Genomic DNA, 17,759 nt, shown 5'->3' on the forward strand with positions numbered 1-17,759 from the left:
GTGTATACAGTCACATTATGCTTCATAACTTTTAACAATTAGATTTTTGAATTGATTTACCAGTTGGTGAATTGAACCTTTGCCAGCTGTCTCTTGTTACCAGGCTGTTTGTATCCATCACCAAGCTTCCAGCATATTTCTAGCTCAACGTTTGACCCACCTTATTGGCAGAACTGGTAGCGTTCGTGTAAACTGGTTGGTAATGGCCTCAATTGCATCAAAAAGTAATTTGACTTTGGTCCCAAACTCACCATATAGACAAAGTATGTGCATAAACGTTAATTAAGGATAAAGGAACAATATGTACATGTAATCTTTAGGCACTTTTTATTATAAGAATCTGTCTGGCTTCTTTATCCATCCATTCCAAAACTAGTTGTGGAGTTTGGGCTCATTGTTGGAACCCACAATTTTGTCAATGCTTCGCTCATCTAATTCTAATCATCACTGGAAAAATGATACAGGTTTTTGGAAGGTTTATGGCGAGTCTTATGAATGAATTTGAGCTCTGGAAGTAAAGATTGAGCTACTTTACCTCCATAAATATTTTTGGAAAAGATGAGGCGACACTTTTGAAACCTAAGAACGGTCCACCAACGGTCTGCATTACGCTGAAAAATACTACAGGGTGTGTTTTGCAAAACACACACTGCAGGGTGTGTCTTCCTACCAGCATTAGTATTGCATTGCACAAAGTACATAAAAAAAGCTCTAACCAGCAGCTTCATGGCGGAAACTTGTCCACTGTTGATGTTGCAACAAGGCAATGATCCAAAATGCACATCAAAACTAGATTTGAAATTACTAAAGCAGGCTATCATTACTGTTCATGTTAAAAAGTTGAGTGCAAACAAAATGATCCGGTCCATTTTTATTAAGCGTCACAAATCCTACAAAATTATGTCTGAATCTTATTAATGGCACTAAAGTTGTTATCAGGGTGCTGCATCAGAGGCATTGTTTAATTTTGAAGGATAAAATCCTTAAACTTGTGCAGCCAATTCCATCATCAGATGGAGCATTTAGCTCACAATCAAAAGGCCCAAATGACCTTGTTATTCTAATACCTACACCTATATTTTCTGCCTTGCCATGTTTAAATATAAGCCAACCATTTATTTACACCTGCATGCGTGGTGTCGCAGGTGTAAACAGAGGTGTGGTTTACAGAAATTTATGGTTGGGTTGTGCATTCATAATTCCAAAAATTCAGAAGAGGTTTTGTAAACATTTCTGTGAAGTTTTTGATGCGTCTCATAAATGAATTTGATCCTTACATGGTGGGTCACAGTTCTTGCTTGAAGCTGTGGTTGTAGATATTCCTGCAAACTGCACACCACAACCTGATCATGGCTGATTCTTTTGTGCAAGAGCCAGGCTTGCATTTCTTTAAAAGCCTATTTTTCAACTTGTTTATTGCTGGTATTTTACTTTGAAACTTGCTGGTTAAAAGCATCAGGATGAGGGATCCTGCAACACTGGCTTTGGGAGCATCTGCTGAGTCACTGCTTCCTCTAAATGCCTTGCTTTCGTTTTCCATTTTCTTTAAGTAGAATTTTCTCTTTGTGACCAGCAGGTGTCACTACTGCTAGCCAAAAAAAAAATAAAAAATAAAAAATAAGAAAAAAGCAATGACTGCCTCTGGGTGGAAGAAAAAAAGCTGTCAAAACACACAGTTAATGACGTCATCTTTGGGGACGTGCAGAGAGGTTATTGTTGAGCTACATGAGAAATTCCCACTTTTCTTTTTGTGAGTGAAGGAAGTGTCACCAGAGGTTGATGCAACCAGGAGAAACATTAAAAGTGTTGCGTCTGCCTGCTGCTCGAAATTTATTTGGCTTTCAAATAGTTTTGCATGAGATCCGAGGCGAGAATCCGAAAGCGAAAAGACGTGAGCTCAGATTATCTTATGGAGAGAGAGAGAGAGGTTTATGCATCAGGTCTACCGTGAGCTGAAGACGCTGCAATTAAACTGTAAAACCTGCAGCTGCTCCAGGAGGGGGGGGGGTTCCCGCAGGAGAGGTGACGCGACGCTCGGGGGATTTCCGCGAAGCGCGGCGTGGGCCAATCAGAGCAGAGCACTAAACTTCATCTCTTGCCGAGTCTTCGAGCTCTTCCACACCTCTGCGCGGCTCAGACTCCTTGCTGGTGACAGGACCGACACCCTCAGTGACAGGTTCTCGGTCGAGAGCAGGGCGAGGAGCTTCCTGGACTCATCCGGGTTGAGCGCGCGACGGCCGACTTCAGGGTCTCCTTTCATCCTCCCGTGAGATGAAAGAAATGGACTTCTTCAAAGGTAGGGGCGGTTAAACGTGTTCCCGTCCGCTTGTCGTCGTCTAAAACCCCGCGTCGTCCTCCTCGTACGTGTGTTTCTATTCATTTCGGCCTTATTTTCCACAGCCGAGGAGCCAACACCCAATTCGGGGATCAACGCGTTTTCGCACATGTGTACTCCCAATGGCGAACTCGGTGAGTTTTGTTTTTTGATGTTATCTCCGATGCTTTTAACGCTCCAGCTGCTACACAGAGGCATGACAGACATGGTTACGCTTCGTTGTGTCCCGACCTGACCCCAGTAAACAACGACTCAGATCTTCTACCGGCGTTTCATCTCATCTATTGATGCCCTTCCTTCCTTTTTTTTTTTTTTTTTTTTTTTGCAATAACGTTTAAATAGTTTTCAAATGTATTTGGCCATCTTCAAAAAAATTGTTTAAATGATAAGCCATGAAATGTAGAATTCAGGTCTTGTCTGTGTGCTTTGCTTACCTTTGTTTATCTTTGTTTACCTTTCTGTGTCTAGAAGGCAGGAAGCCGCACATGTCAGGCCACATCCAAACAGAAAACCTGAGCCCACCGTTTATCTCTTTGCCCTTTACACTTAGTGTGGTGTGAAAGCAACACCCCTGCACCACCCTGGTGACACGTGGTGGTGGCAGCATCATGCATTAAGACGTTTGAAGCTTAAAGCAGGACAATTCAGAAAGACAACGAAACATGGTGAAACTAGGGCAGTTTCACCATCTAAATCGAAGTGGCAACCTGTGTGGTCTCTCTGTTATGTCTGTCAGAGTAAAGCTGTTTTTCAAACAGCATTACACACATCCCATAAAACCCAATGAAAAGCCTTGACGTTTGTGCTCAAATGTGGAGAAGTTCAAGGGATAAAAGCATTTCCAGTGATAAAGTAACCTTTCCTGAGGGATGCATTTAAATTAGTGTGAAGAAACCTTCATACGCACCTGAACACTTTTTTGTATTTTTTTTGTATCCTGTTGTTTACTCCATTGACCCGCATCCTTTTTAAATGTGATTAGATTAAATAAACCCCTCATTTCTCAAACCGAAGTGTTTAGTGAGCTCTTCATTTTTATTTTTCTGCTTTTTGTTTTTGTTTTTCTGGCACGCAGACCTAATCACAGAAATCATCAATGGCTGCAACGAGCAGCAGAACGGCTCCCTTCCTGGCCCGCCTCCTCCACCTCCTCCTCCAGACCGCTACTGGAGGACGATGGAGGGTGAAGACGTCCTGAACCAGGACGGCTTCCTGCAGAACCTCCAAGCGACGTCCAAACCCGTGCTGGTACCCAGAGGCACCGCAGTGAGTAACGCTTTGGATGCTTTCGTGAAAAGTGTTGTTTTGCTTTTTAAGCTGAACTAGAAAAAAGGTTTATTTTGCATTAGTTTTAAAATAAAAACATGATTTAAAAAAAGTGGGCCCAAATTTCTTGCCGATGTTTTACGTCAGCACTGCTAGGCCTGTCACAATGATCAATAAATCAATTGATCGTGATAAATTAAAACAAACTCAATCATTTCCATTGGTGTAATTTATCGTTTATCTTTGTTTTCTCTCTTCCTACCAAAAACCAGATGATAAAACTCCTCAGTCTGGCGCGCCCATCTTAGGACAATTTCGTCTTCATAATTCATTTTCTTTGTTGTTTTACTTATTAACATTTGATATTTAAAATGTCTTCCAGTTCCAGTGTTGAATGTTCATTAATATTTAAAGTTCACTGATCTTATAGAATTTCTCCTTGTTTTGCAGATAGGTTATATTATCTAAAAATGGTCAAAACAGCAATATTGTCGTTTATCGCAACAATTTCTGGAACAATTGATCACCCAGTGAAATTTGCTATTGTGACTGTATCAGCAGTTGCAGGAAACTCCTTTCTGCATGGAGTTTGCTAATTGATTACTCCAAATTGGCCTTGGGTGTGAGTGTGTTTTCATGGTTGCGTGTTTCTCTGTTGCCCTGTGATGACCTGGTGACCTCTCTGGGGTGAACCCTGCTGTTCGCCCAATGACCCAGAATGACCCTGCAAAGATATGCCAGTGGATGGCTGTTGAGTCTCTTATGCTCGTTTATTAAACGTCCTTCTAATAAACCATATGAAATATCCTTTTCTAAAGTAAAGTCTAGAGCAAAAAGCTAGTAACTTTGTCAGCTAGTGAGATGACTCAGGAGGTAGTTAGCTGAGTTTGATTGGAGATATTTAATCCATTGAACTTCTTGAACCTGTGAAAATATAGACTTACAGCCCATAGTCAGCATTTGTATGGCTTAAACATGACTTTAGGTCAGGAACTAAATGTCAAAAATTATATTTAAGCTAATCGAATTGTTGGTTATGAGCATGAATAAATGCCGTATTTGTGGATCATTTAAGGTCTATTACTACTTTTTGACAAATTGGCACACAAATTGAGCATGTCGCTGTCTTTTGTTTAACTTTTGTCACAGTATTAGTCACCGTGTGATTCAGCCCGGGCTGCTTCTGGTAATCGGCCTCTTTTTGTGGCGGCCGCTGCTGTTTTCCTGACCGTCTGTCGGCGAAGGAGCAAAAGGCCGGCTCACGGGCCTGCAGACGCTCGCAGGTTTCTGTTATTCCCTCCCCAATCAGCACCGCAGGTCAAACTATTATCAGAAAGCACGTGACTTCCAGACAGCGGGGCAGATCAGTTGTAATCTGATAAGGCTGCGGTGATGCTGCAGCCTGCACAGACAAGCCGAGCTGAAGGGCAGCGGAGGAGAAGAGGTTTCACCCTCTGTTTTCGGGTTATCTGTGTGGGATTGTTGCTACCGTGAGCGACTCTCGGTGTCTGAGACGCGCTCTCCCAGCATGCCTTTCTGCAGAGAGAGAAGGGAGCGCGACGTCATCTTGGAAAATGTGTAATCGGACTCCTGTTTGCCGTCTCTTCTGATTACAAGCCAAACCCTCTGAAGGTTAAAAGTTGCATTTCTTTTTTCTTCCCCCTGCTCAGCGTCTCCTCCTGCTATTGGCGGATCAGCAGAGCGGACTTCCTGTTCCTTCTTCGCAGCTGCTCGCTTCTGTTGTTTTATGTGAGTGTTTTGCAGGGAGCGGGTCCTCTCGGCAGACGTATGTGGAGGATGTTGAGAGGGATGACCTCATGCCTGCTGGGGCGCCACCCTGATCTCTGAGGCGACACTTTAACCAGCTCCCCAGCCGATTAACGGCTAGTCTTTTAGCTCTTTGTTGCATGAAGGTTTGTTGTTGGATCGGCGGAGTTCGGCGAGGCTCTGTTTGGATTGTATTGGAACCTCGATTTTTGCAGAAAGGAGAGGGAGAGAGAGAGAGAAAGCAAAAGTGGCAGAAATGACAGATTAAAAAGTACGAGTGGGAAACGGAAAGGCTTGGCGGTCTGTGGTGTAACGGAAAAAAATAGACATCAGATGTGTGTGTCTGATGTCGGGGAGGGGGGGAGGAGTCGGGGAGCACATGCTGAACGCTGTGCGGTGATGGAAAGCACATGTATGGGGGAATAAACAAGCAGTCCGCTGCTGAACCTCACTGATAGAGCTGGTTGGGTTCAGCTACCTTCTGTTGTTTTTCTGAGTCGCCGAAACGACGCGCTAGATGTAAACTGTTGGAGTTGAGCTTGCAGTAATTCTCATCCGAGGGGTAAGAAGATGCTTACAGACTTGGCCCCGAGTCCTCAGACCGACTTGTGTTGTCTTGTCTATGTGCTCTGTTGTGTAATAGCAGCCCGGATGACACTTTTTCGGTTTGTGGTGTAAAATAATGGCATAATTCAGGAAGTTCAAAGAGATGAAGCGGTCTCTTTTAGGCATGGGAATTTTTGGATCAGGATTTTACTGAAACAGGAAACGTGTTATGTTTTTGCTTGACCATTCATATCTATTATGAAGTCCATTCAAATTGTGGTTATTTTCATCAGCTGCTTTAGTCTTTGTTTTTCTTATTTTGCTCGCTGACTTCTTCCAAATTAGCCAGATTCTTCAAATCTGCAGGATTTGAAGAGCTGGCAGATCTTTTATTTCATTTCTAAGTTAAGGAACAAAGTGTCAGAGATGCAAGAAACTCAGCTGAAGCCCAGAGATGTACGGAGCCACTCAAAAGAAAATGATGTCAAGGCATGCCTGAAGGAGAGGGAGAGAGAGCAAGATGTTCAGTAGATAATAGGAAGGCTGAATGTACAGAATGTGTATTTTATTAACTCTAATGATGCTAATTGATAAAATAAGGTTATTATAACAAAATTGGAGATCTGCAAAATAAGGGTCTCGAGTGTTTCTTTGATTTAAGAAATATTTACAAAGCCCTAAATGTCTATAAGTTTACTTTTGATGGGCTAGAGAGTTTGTTTTTGTGCATTCCTAGGAATTAGAACAAGATAAGAGTCAATTTAATTAAAAAATGCTTATTTTGTCTTTAAAGCAGGTCACTAGAAGGGAAAAGCTAAAAATAACAATAATGAGTTAAGAATGTTGTGCCTAACATATGTTTTTCTGAGAGTTTTTATTTATTAAGACCTAAAACCTGTATTGTTTTTTTTTTTATGTCTTATCTGTATCAACCTCATCATTTTGCGGACCGCATCATCAATCTCAAGGGCTGCAAAAGGCCCTCGAACCTCAACTTGAACACTCCTGCTATAAAAGTGTTGTTATTGCAAATAAGAATTTATTCTTGATAACTGGTTAAATAAAGGTTACATTAATGAAAGTATCAAGTTAGTTAAAGCAAACCAGAGTTTACTGACCAGAAAGAAAAAGGTTTAAATGTTTAATTGTTCTTAATCCCCCAGCCTAATCCCACTCCACTGCGAGAGATGGCGTCTGGTCATCCTTCCCACAAACCCGTGGGCCCCACAGGCCGAGGTCGAAGCCCGTCCTGCTCACTGACCCCCAAAGGCTGCGTTCCCTCCCAAGGCCTGCAGAGCAACGGCAACATGCTGGAGCGGATCCTGGAGAAGCCCAAGCTGGTGGTGGTGGAGGAGCCCAAGGACCGGGGAATGAGGTTCCGCTACGAATGTGAGGGTCGCTCGGCCGGCAGCATCCTGGGGGCGTCCAGCACCGACAACAACAAGACGCAGCCCACCATAGAGGTACACGCTTGATTTCGGTTTCCTTACTAAGGGGAGTTTACGAGCCCTCCGCGACGGTTAGAGGCGCAAAACCACAACTGAGGCTGTTTATGAGCCCCTGCAGAGGCAAGGTGTGGAAATGGGGGGGCGGAGCTGAGAGGCTGCGGTCGGCAGACATTGATTAGAAAGTCCCCGCAAATCCAAACTATCTCTGTGGTCAGGCTCTCAAGGTTTATCCCCATTCTTTCTTTCTACAAACAAACGCCACAGACGCCCTCAACCCATGCGACCTCGCGCAGCAAGTAGAAAAAAAGAAAATGCAGCTTGACAGTGAGAGAAGAACGGCTGTCGATCTGCCACAACCGGATAAACAGGTTGTTCTGATAATGGGTGCAAAAAACAAAAGACTATTTAAAGTTAGCCAAGGTCTTTTAAAGCTGGAGTTACTCTAAAGTTACCTTAAATATTTGTTGCAGTATCATAACATCACAATGAACATTGAAGGAGAATCGAGCCTGAAGTTTGACTTTCAGTGGAGGAAAAAAGTCACACAATGTTTTTTTGTTGTTTATTTTTTATAAAATCCCAGCTGGCCATTTTTCAATAAGACGACCATTTATCTTCTCCTGTGTTAAAAAGATGAAGCATACAGATGGAAATCTCTGACTATCTCTCTGTGTCAAACTCGAGGCCCTGGGGCCAAATCTGGCTCGCTGTAGCTTTTTGAGTGGTCCTTTAAACCCAAATAAGTCCGTCCAGTTTTTCACAAATTTGCAAAATCACATAAAATCAACAAATCTCCCAATTTTGTTTCTGATTTCATTGTAAGTTTTTTCAAAACTGGCGAAAAACATTGCGTTTAAATGACCGCTGCCTCAAGTTGTAGTCCATATTAAAAAGTCACATTTAACATCACACATTAGCAAAAATAAAAACATTCCTTACAAACATTTCTAAATTGGCACAAAATCTCTCATTTTGATAAAAAAATCTCAAAGTCCTGGAGGCACCACTATTTATTGATATTTTACCAGTCTATTTGGTTTGATCAATATTTCCTGGCACAACCGGCCCTTTAAGAACATTCATATTTTTGATCTGGCCCAAAATGAAAATGAGTTTGACACCCTGCTCTGGATAATCCAGTCCTGGTTTCTCTTCAGCTCAACCCGCAGGTTTAGGTCTGGGGATTGTTAAGGACGGAGGTCGATTTATTTATCTGAAGTATTTCTGTGTTTGTTTTGCCATGTGGTCAGGATTATCATCCTTCCAGTGACGACCCACTTTCAGTTTACTGCCTGGTTTTTATTAAAAATGAGCTGGTATTTCACAGAGTTTATGGCACAATTTACTTTAACAAGGTTCCTTTAGGAGAGAAACAGACCAATTCCATCTACTGTAGTGAACAAAGGGCAAAAAGTGCTTTTCCGTGTTGTCATCCTTTCTACATTAAATCCACTTGTTCCCAAAACCAGACTCCAGATGGAGACTGAGATATATCCTTTTGTCCTTTTCTAACCCCCTTATCATGCAGCTATCTGTTTGCTTTTGCAATATCAAATGGATCTTTAATCTGCATTCAGTGTTTTTGCATTTCAAATAGCAACAATAAAAAATTTTTAAAAACATTGTGGTCGGTACTTTCAACTTGCTGATTTTGGGTCATGTGACAAAGTTTGGACACTTATAAAATTTAAAAATACCAAAGTATAAGGTCTGAAACAATTTTACCTCAATTGTGCTCAAATCAAAGAAGTTTGGATTTTTCTGTCTTTTCTTTTTTTAGCTTTTGTTAAAATGTGAGTTTATTTATTCTTGACTGGTCCGTCTTGTAACACTGCTGTTCCTTCTGTCTCTTTCAGATTCAGGGTCCTATTGACCACATAAAGAAGGTCACAGTGACCGTTTCTCTGGTCACCAAAGACTATCCCCACCGGCCTCACCCGCACTGCCTTGTGGGTAAAGACTGTGTAGCTGGCTCAGGAATCTGCGTGGTCTGCTTTAACCCTCATAGCACCCGACGTCACAGGTCAGTGTCCTTAAAAACACTAACTATTTTTACTTGTTAGTCGTTCCAAATGCACATCAGGTTTTCATTCCCCTTATTGTTTTGATTTTTTTTTTTTTTTTTAATCATTTTTGTTTAAAATTTGCAGCTTTGCTAATCTCGGCATCCAGTGTGTGAGAAGGAGAGAGCTGGACGTGTCGCTGCAGAAAAGGAGAAACCAAAACATCGACCCTTTTAAGAGTGAGCCTCACAAACACAAACACAATTACAAATGTTGTGGTAAATCTTTAACCAGACAACACATTCAGCGCTTTTCCTCTCCTGCAGCTGGTAACACTAAAGGGATCGAGGACATGGACATGAACGCGGTGCGTTTGTGTTTCGAGTGCCTGCTCGAGTGGGACGACGGCAGGAAGGACTCGCTCTGCCCGGTCATCTCCAAGCCGATCTACGACAAGAGTAAGAGATCGCCGAGCGCTTCCTGACGACTCTGGCTCTACATGAGCTGCGTTCACGCTCCGCTCTGTGTTCTTCCAAAGAGGCCACGACCACGTCGGAGCTGAAGATCTGCCAGCTGAACCTGAGCAAAGGCTCCTGCAGAGGCAAGACGGAGGTCTACATGCTGTGTGACAAAGTGCAGAAAGGTAACGGAGGCTTCATTTCCACTCCGAAACTTTACATTTGGGGGGAATAAATGTGGATATAGTACAATAACAACAACTGCATTCATTAGGTATTGTCTGGAACCAACCATCATTACTGCAATCGGTTATTCTGTTGATTACTTGGACAATTAATAAAATAATTGGATGAAAAAAAATCTCAACTATCTGAAGATTTTTTTTAAAACAATATTAGAAAATCATATTGTTACCAATGAAGAAATTCAGTTTAATTCAAATCCATTTTGCATAAGAAAAACATTAAATTGCCTAAAATGCATTCTTGATCATTTAAAGATTCGTTGATTCATTTTTGCATGACTAAAAATGGATACATTTTGTGCTATTTAACGATTGACAACTATATAGCAAAAGATTTTCACAGAATTGGAACGAGGTCAAGATAAACATGTCAGGTTTGAACATATTTACAGACAGAAAGTTTTTCAAATTACATGCAAATTGTACAGATTTTTGTACAATTTTGACTTAATTACTGCTCGGAATATATTTTTCCTGAAGCAAATTGTCCTTTTCTGAGCCTGTATTCTCCAGTTACGGTAATTATTAATTTGTAGCTAAAATAGTTGAAGATTTTTCAAGTAATCAATTAATCCGATTAATTCTTTCAGTTTGTTCCTGCTTGGATTGCAAGTGTGACATTGTCAAGAGTTATTTAAAATAGGACACTTTTCTTATTTTATTCCCGTTTTTTGGACAGAGAAAGAACCCGTAAAGTTTTTGCTTATTCATCTCAAAGAATAAAACTGCAGAATTAAGTCTGATGTTGTTGCTGGGATCAATCTGTTCTCCTTCCACTGATCGCCAGACGACATCGAGATCCTCTTCAGGCAAGGCTCGTGGAAGGCGAACGGCGAGTTCGCTCAGACGGACGTCCACCGGCAGATAGCCATCGTGTTTAAGACGCCGCCCTACCAGGACCAAGACCTGACGGAGGAGGTCGAGGTCAATGTCGTGCTGCGCCGCGTCTCGGACCAGATGGAGAGCGAGCCCGTCTCCTTCACGTACCTGCCGCACAATCCCGGTCAGTCGGGGCTGCCGCCTCGTGTCGGTCAAACTTTAACCGGAGAACGGGTAGAGTGGGCTGGAGAACCGCACTGGGCTAATCCAGGCGTGGCCGCTTTGTGTTTCAGATCCGTATGAAGTGAAGCGAAAGAGAGCCACGATTAAACGGGACATTAGTGTGACAGGTGAGACTTCTGCTTTCACTCTGATGTTTATCTTTAAGATGTGACTCATGAATTAGACCAACAATGCTGCTGTTTCTGTAAAAGCTGAGCAAACCTACTGAGTAGTGATTGTAAATGTTTGAGCCATTCACAATCTGTTGCTGTTCTGCTTTTTTTTTTTTCTCTCTTTTAAATAACCGACAGGCTGTGATACCTGCTTACTGTCAACAAAAGAAATCCCCGTGCCGTTTGTTAGTTTGACGGCTTCAGCAAATCTACAAAACCACATCCTCAAAAAATGGCCAGGGGAGGAAGAAGGGCAGCAGTTATCTGGCACATTTTAGAAATGACCAGAAGATGTAAATGATAAACAGAGAGCGGCTTTAAGTTTGAAAAGTTTTAAAGCGGTAATAATATTCAAACGGCCGCCGTTTTTATGGAAGTTATGCTGATTGTAAAAAAGAAAACAAAAGGGGATTGTAATCTGGGTTAAACGTATGAAATTCTGCTCTTCAACGAAATACAGTATTTAATAAATATTTATTTATCTATATAAAAACATGATTATAGTTTTTATATAGAAAATGGAATGAGTTTGTTTGAGTTCCAGTTTGTACCAGGTGAACTTTTACCAAATCATCTCTGGCCCCTAATCAAACCGTCTTCTTCGAACATTTTTGGTAACATTATTGTTTAAAATTCAGACAAAAAGAGAGAGGGGAAACCCCCCCCAAAAAAACTAGGTTAGGCATGATAATTTGTGTTATTTAGCAAACTTAATAACTTAACAACAGAACAAATTCCCTCAACTGAAAATTTAACTAAACGCACTATAACCTAATGTGAAGACTTAAGACTTCAAGTTAAGTTTTCTAAAGTTTAGATTTTTTTCTCAACACCAATAGAGACGCTGTGGACAAACACTTGCCCGTCTGTAGGTGCCATTTTTCTGCACATTTCCTGACAGTAATGAACAATGACTCAACCGGCCATCATATTTTATCACGCCAGCTAAAAGCTGAAAAAGCCAAATGTTGACATGAGGTCTGCCTTCCGTTCTCAAATAAACACCACGGATGGATGTTTACACTCGCCTCAGCCAACGACTTGTTCATATTCATTGCATTTAGCCATAACGTTGAACCAGATGGCATTGCACAAGAACTGGGTCCACATGGCTTCATTATTTTACAGACGCACCACAAAAGAGCCTTTTTGTTTGTTCATTATTATGACTCGCTGAGAGACCTCAATGAGTGAGTCATTATCACTGATGACAACAATAATGCCTCTCTTTAAGACGGTGTGAATCATAAAAACCATATTTTTTAAGATGGTTTGTTTTTATTACATTACCACTCATAGCTGATCCATTACTATTCGAAATGTGGTTTTTTTTTAAATGAATAAATCCAGTATAACTTTCTTCTCCTACATTTCATGTGATGAGTGAATCACATGAAAATGTGACATTTGCATGATCTGCTTCATCAGGCCGCTGTAATGCACAGAAACCTGATAGAAGAAGTAGGAAAATGCCCCTGAGCAGGCCATGTGACATGCCAGGAAAACCTTTCAAAGACTTGGACGGTATCACACAGAGTAGTGGAAAAATTGAATAATTGAAAGAATGACCTTTTTCATACTTTCTTGGAAGATAGTCTGCTAAATTAAACCAGTTTCAATATGACCCCTATTTCTTAATTTACATATTTGATGGCAGCATTATGTTCTGATCCTTGTCATTTTTTAACAATTTTTATTTCACAATTTCAGTTTACCCAAATTATTGACTAATTTGGGTAAACCGCATAGCAACTGTTGGTTACACAGCTAAAAAGTCTTCCTGTTTTTCTGTTTATTTATACATAAGAAAATGAGTTGCTGTCGACAGTGTAAATTTATGGGAACATTTTTTGTAAAGCAAGCAAGATGGTTTTGTAACTGTGAAATCTACCAAGCCCTTCTGCTGCTAATGCTAATTTATAAGTAGATTAATGCTTTATGTAAACGAAATGTTAAGAGAAGTGACACCAAACCACTCGGTTTGACTTAAGTTTACCTTTTTAGAGAAATGATGTCAAAAACACCTGATGGTGACATTTTTAAACCAGCTTCTGTTAGCAGCTGGTGCCGTTAGCTCATTTAGCAGGCTAACGGTAACGGCTCGTCTGCGTATTTTCTTTATTTGAAATATTCCTACGTTGTGTCAGATTTTTTTGTGTTTCCAAATATATTTTACTCCAATTAAGCAGTTAAGAGGCTAAATGTGTAAAAGTGAAATTAACCAACTTTTCACCACTCACTCATCCTTCCTGTTCTTTGCTAAAGTTTGTTGTTGGTCCTCGCTAAAGCACTGAGATCCATTTTCTTTTACCAATTTCTGAAGAGTTAATTTAAGTGCTAAATAACTTTTAGTGCTTTAAATGTTGGCCCAAAAGCTAGTCTTATGAAGAGCAATCTTGTTTTCCCCCTGAAAAATCTCTAAATTAGACTTAAAGAAAACCAGAGCAGCAGACTCCCCACTAGCTTCAGCAGTTCAAAGGACTTTACATCATAAAAACATTTAGTAAAAAGTCATAAAATCGTCAAACAGCTGTGAAACCAGTAACCAACATTACATTTTGTCAAGTGCCATCATCAAAACCATCAATACACACCAGATACACTGATCAATGTTTTACTTATTGTCAAAAGCAGCTCCATAAACGGTGAGGGTTTTTAAAAGTGCAATGATTCTTCTGGCAGGAGGCAAATGCTGCTCTTACTATAGCAGCCATTTTGGATAATTGTTGCTATAATTCGTAACTGTGAACTCTGAGAATCTGCCAATAAATGGATTAAAAATAAATAAATTTTTTTGCCAAAATATGCCCATCAGGAAATGTACTTTGGGATTTTTGGCTCCAATACCAGCCCAATGATGTGAATATAACTTTGAACAAAGAGAGGAAGCCAGAGGACCCAGAGAAAACCCAGAACTCTATGCAAAAAGACCTCGGATTCAAACCCAGGACCTTCTTACTTGAAGGCAAAAGTCTCTACCAGTTGCACCACATTGATTTCATATTCCCTGAATGGAAACTTTCCACCAGATAACTGTATTTTTTTTTATGTATTTTTCTTCTCTGTAACCCATGTATTTATTTATTTTTCTGCAGAGCCAGCACCGTCTTCAAAACAGACCTCGAACTTCCTCATGGAGACACAAAACATGACGGCATCGGAGGACAGCCACCTGGCCTTTCTGCCTACTGAAACGGGGGTGATGGACCCCGCCGCCGCCCTTGACGATCAGACCATACTCGACTTCATTCAGTTTTTGACCGAACAGAACTCAACAGGCGACTCCGCCGCAGACGCCAACGTTTTCCCCTGCCTGAATGTGAATCTAAACGCAAACTACAACCACTTTCCACCGGACTTTACCCAGTTTAACGACATCCAGTTTAATATGCTTGTCACTGACAGCCAGATGGCCCAGTCAGAACAGCAGGACGGCGTCATGCAGGTGAAAACGGAGGAAGAGCTATGAGGCCTGGGCTAAGCCCGCGTTTCTCCTCACAAGTCGTTTCTGGATCTCGGACTGGGATTCATTTCGGTACGGATCAGATGAGGTCAGATCAGATTCTCCTAAACCACCAGGAAGCAAGACACGTCGTTTCCTAAAGCTGCTTGCACTGTGTAATGTAGTTCTAAACTGATTTTTAGTTTCAACACATCGGCTCTGTTTACATTTTAAAACGCCCACGTATTTTAACTTTATATTGAAGCCTTGCTGGACGAGGCCAGTGAAACCCAGAGCATATCAACATACCTGAACCCTTCGCGGGAGTGCTGTAAAGCATTACTTTCAAGAATTACGAGTCGGACCAAAAGCATTCAAAGCTTCGCTTTTAAACCTGTGAGCCATTCCAGATTTTTTTTTCTTTCGTGAATTGTGAATTAAAAAGCCCGGATATTTGGGAGAAAACTTCCTGCTAAACCTTGGATCACCAGATTTCACATCAAGTCTTAGCAGCTCCAGTCACTGTTCTCTTTAGATGTGGCTGCACTTGTTTAATTATCTACCTACATGTAATAGAAACCACCCCTCCTTCTATTCTTGGCCCTGCTTTGTGTCAGTTCCCTTTGTGCCACAGTTTCGCTCCCGTGAGCTGAATCCACCTTCTGTCACATGTCCTACTCTGCCCCCTGGCTGTAGTGTAAATATGTGAAATAAAAACAAAATATAAGTGTGATTCCTTTGTTGTTGTGTCCCTTGAATTTGACTAACAAGTGTGAAGTTTTAACATTTAAATGTGAACAGAGTGACTCGTTTTATCTTAATATCTTTTTTTGTTTTTAAGGAGAACCATAAACATGTGACATTTGTCACCTGAACGTCACAACTAATAATGCTTTGTTCGCCAGAGTAAGTGGGCGTGCCAAGTTGATGCACTGAGGTTGAGAAAATGCTGTTTCTGCTTTTCTAGTCAAGTTGATTCATCCGTCGCTGACTCACAGGGGCCTCTTCCAGGTTCCCAGGAGCCGGGGAAACTTTAACTATAAGAAACAGGAAATCAGAAGTTTAATTCATCAGATTTTAACGTTAATTAGAGGGCAATTACAGAGCCGCTTACAGATTTCCAACTTTGTGAAAAAGTGTTAGGAACCTTTTTGTACTTTCTGTGCTTTCCTTACCCACATTTTTTAGATAAATGGTTTGAATTTTAGTGACTTTAAAAAGTGCCTGTCAGGCAGGCTAAGACTGAATTTATTTTGGTCAACCCAAAATAAACCCCAATGAAAGCTGAGAAACAAAGCTGCTGAGTCATCTCTATGACTCTACTGGAAAGAGTCATGGAGATATTTCTAAGGGTAGAAATATCTACGACTCCAAGAAACTACAGTAAGAGAAATGGAGAAAACGTAGCAGCATTAAACCACCAATCAAAATGACTCCAGGCATCTGTCTACAACTTATCCTTGGTAAGTCATGAAGGAAGTCAGAATAATATGAATATATTAGTGTTTGTGATTCAACAGCAGAAGCCTGCACAGCTTACCCTAACATATAAAAGCCCACTCCATGTTTCTGAAAACAACAAATATTGACTGTCTTGTAACTTCATGCACCCTGGGACGTTTCTCCTTCAGTCATTTATTGCTTATCAGTGGCTGCAGCCAGGAAGTGGTGTCATTGGACGGGTACCAGCTTCCAGTTTCCATAACAGTAACATTTTCCCAGTGGTTCTCTGCAGTGGCAGACAATCACTCCTCATGTCTCCCGTTCTGCCAGCTCATCTCCTCCCAACTACTCCGTATCCAACAGGACGCACCTGTTGGTGAATCAAAATGGCCAGCTCCTGTCTCTACAGTCCCCCATCAGGTCTGTGTGGGACTTCCCATTAAAATCCCTCTTTGCATCCCTCATCATGAGGTACTGTAGCAGCAAATTGACCTCTAAAGAGCTGATGGTCTTAGAGTGAAATACTTATGTTTGACTTATTTCTCCAGACATCATTTAAATGTGTCAGTCGTCCGTTGACCCGGTCATGTCCTCTCTTCATAGAGCAGACGACTGAAGACTCTCATCATTGTTGGCTTGAACTGAATTTACTTGTCTTGCAGCCACAGGGAAACTCCACACCAGGCCGGTCTGCGAAACCTTTTCAATTTGATCTGGGCGCCTGATAAAACGCATTTCCTGAGAAACGATACCATAAAACCTGCCTGAACATGTCCAAGCCCCCTGTAAGCCCAGGGCAGGAAGCAGGCTTTTAATTGTGATGAATTGGTTTTTAATTGGGCCATTTTACAGTGCAGCTGAACTGAGCCTTGCTAGACAAGAGGACGACGCTTTAGAAATCCCCCTTCAGGAATTACTACTGTCAAGTTTTAGCTTTGTCCTTTTACACAAAAGACAGTCGGCAGTGATAATTGATAAACAGGTTTGTGAAGAAAGCCAACACCTCTATTTGTTAAGAATGAAAATGATTTAATAAATTCCCACTGAAACCCAGGAGTTTTGAAGCTATGCGCTAGGCTAACAGCTCTCGCTGTGCTAATTGGAGCAGCTGTGTTGGCCAATGGTTGTCAAACGCCAACAGTGGTGGCAAACAGGCTCCACTGTTGGACTAAAATAGAACAAAATGGTGGAATGTTTGCAAGCCAGCAAAGATGGTGAAAATAAACTGTGGTTTAAGAAGATTCTGATCCTCACTTCTAGAAAGAGACATTCAGCAGATGATGTTTCCACAACTATTGCAGGAACTGAATTGGATGACGGATGAACGAGAACGTGGGAAAGAAGCAGCTAACATTTCTATGCATTTTGTTGGCAACATTCACTAAAATGATCTCGAATACGGATCGTGTTGCTGTGGGAGATGGTGCATGGATGAATCCTGAAAAGTAACTGGTGCATGAAACCAGTCTACCATTAACCAAAAGCAATAAACCTGCAATATTTTGAGATAAGGCCAGATGCTTTACAATAACCCTTTGTGACGAGTTGCCACTTATCAGAGACACTACGTAAAACAAGGGCGCCCTTAGTTT

At 41.3% G+C, this 17,759-nt stretch overlaps 1 protein-coding gene across 3 annotated transcripts; it reads left to right on the plus strand.

Moving 5' to 3' along the window:
• The first annotated feature begins 1,703 nt into the window (after positions 1 to 1,703).
• Positions 1,704 to 15,457, plus strand: relb (v-rel avian reticuloendotheliosis viral oncogene homolog B). Of its 3 annotated transcripts, XM_055045644.1 has the most exons (11): positions 1,704 to 2,296; positions 2,401 to 2,469; positions 3,411 to 3,601; positions 7,078 to 7,377; positions 9,219 to 9,385; positions 9,513 to 9,604; positions 9,692 to 9,823; positions 9,904 to 10,008; positions 10,856 to 11,071; positions 11,181 to 11,237; positions 14,378 to 15,457. In XM_055045644.1, the coding sequence occupies exons 1-11, from the start codon at positions 2,272 to 2,274 to the stop codon at positions 14,749 to 14,751; spliced, it is 1,728 nt and encodes a 575-aa protein (XP_054901619.1). In that variant the 5' UTR covers positions 1,704 to 2,271; the 3' UTR covers positions 14,752 to 15,457. The 3 variants fall into 3 exon arrangements, with proteins under 3 accessions (XP_054901619.1, XP_054901621.1, XP_054901620.1); XM_055045646.1 differs by lacking the exons at positions 1,704 to 2,296; positions 2,401 to 2,469; positions 3,411 to 3,601 and adding an exon at positions 5,000 to 5,350; XM_055045645.1 differs by lacking the exons at positions 1,704 to 2,296; positions 2,401 to 2,469; positions 3,411 to 3,601 and adding an exon at positions 5,362 to 5,514.
• The last annotated feature ends 2,302 nt before the right edge of the window (positions 15,458 to 17,759 follow it).

This window comes from Poeciliopsis prolifica, unplaced genomic scaffold (genome assembly GCF_027474105.1).
Source record: "Poeciliopsis prolifica strain line A6 unplaced genomic scaffold, Auburn_PproV2 SCAFFOLD022, whole genome shotgun sequence".
Classification (NCBI taxonomy): Eukaryota; Metazoa; Chordata; class Actinopteri; order Cyprinodontiformes; family Poeciliidae; genus Poeciliopsis; species Poeciliopsis prolifica.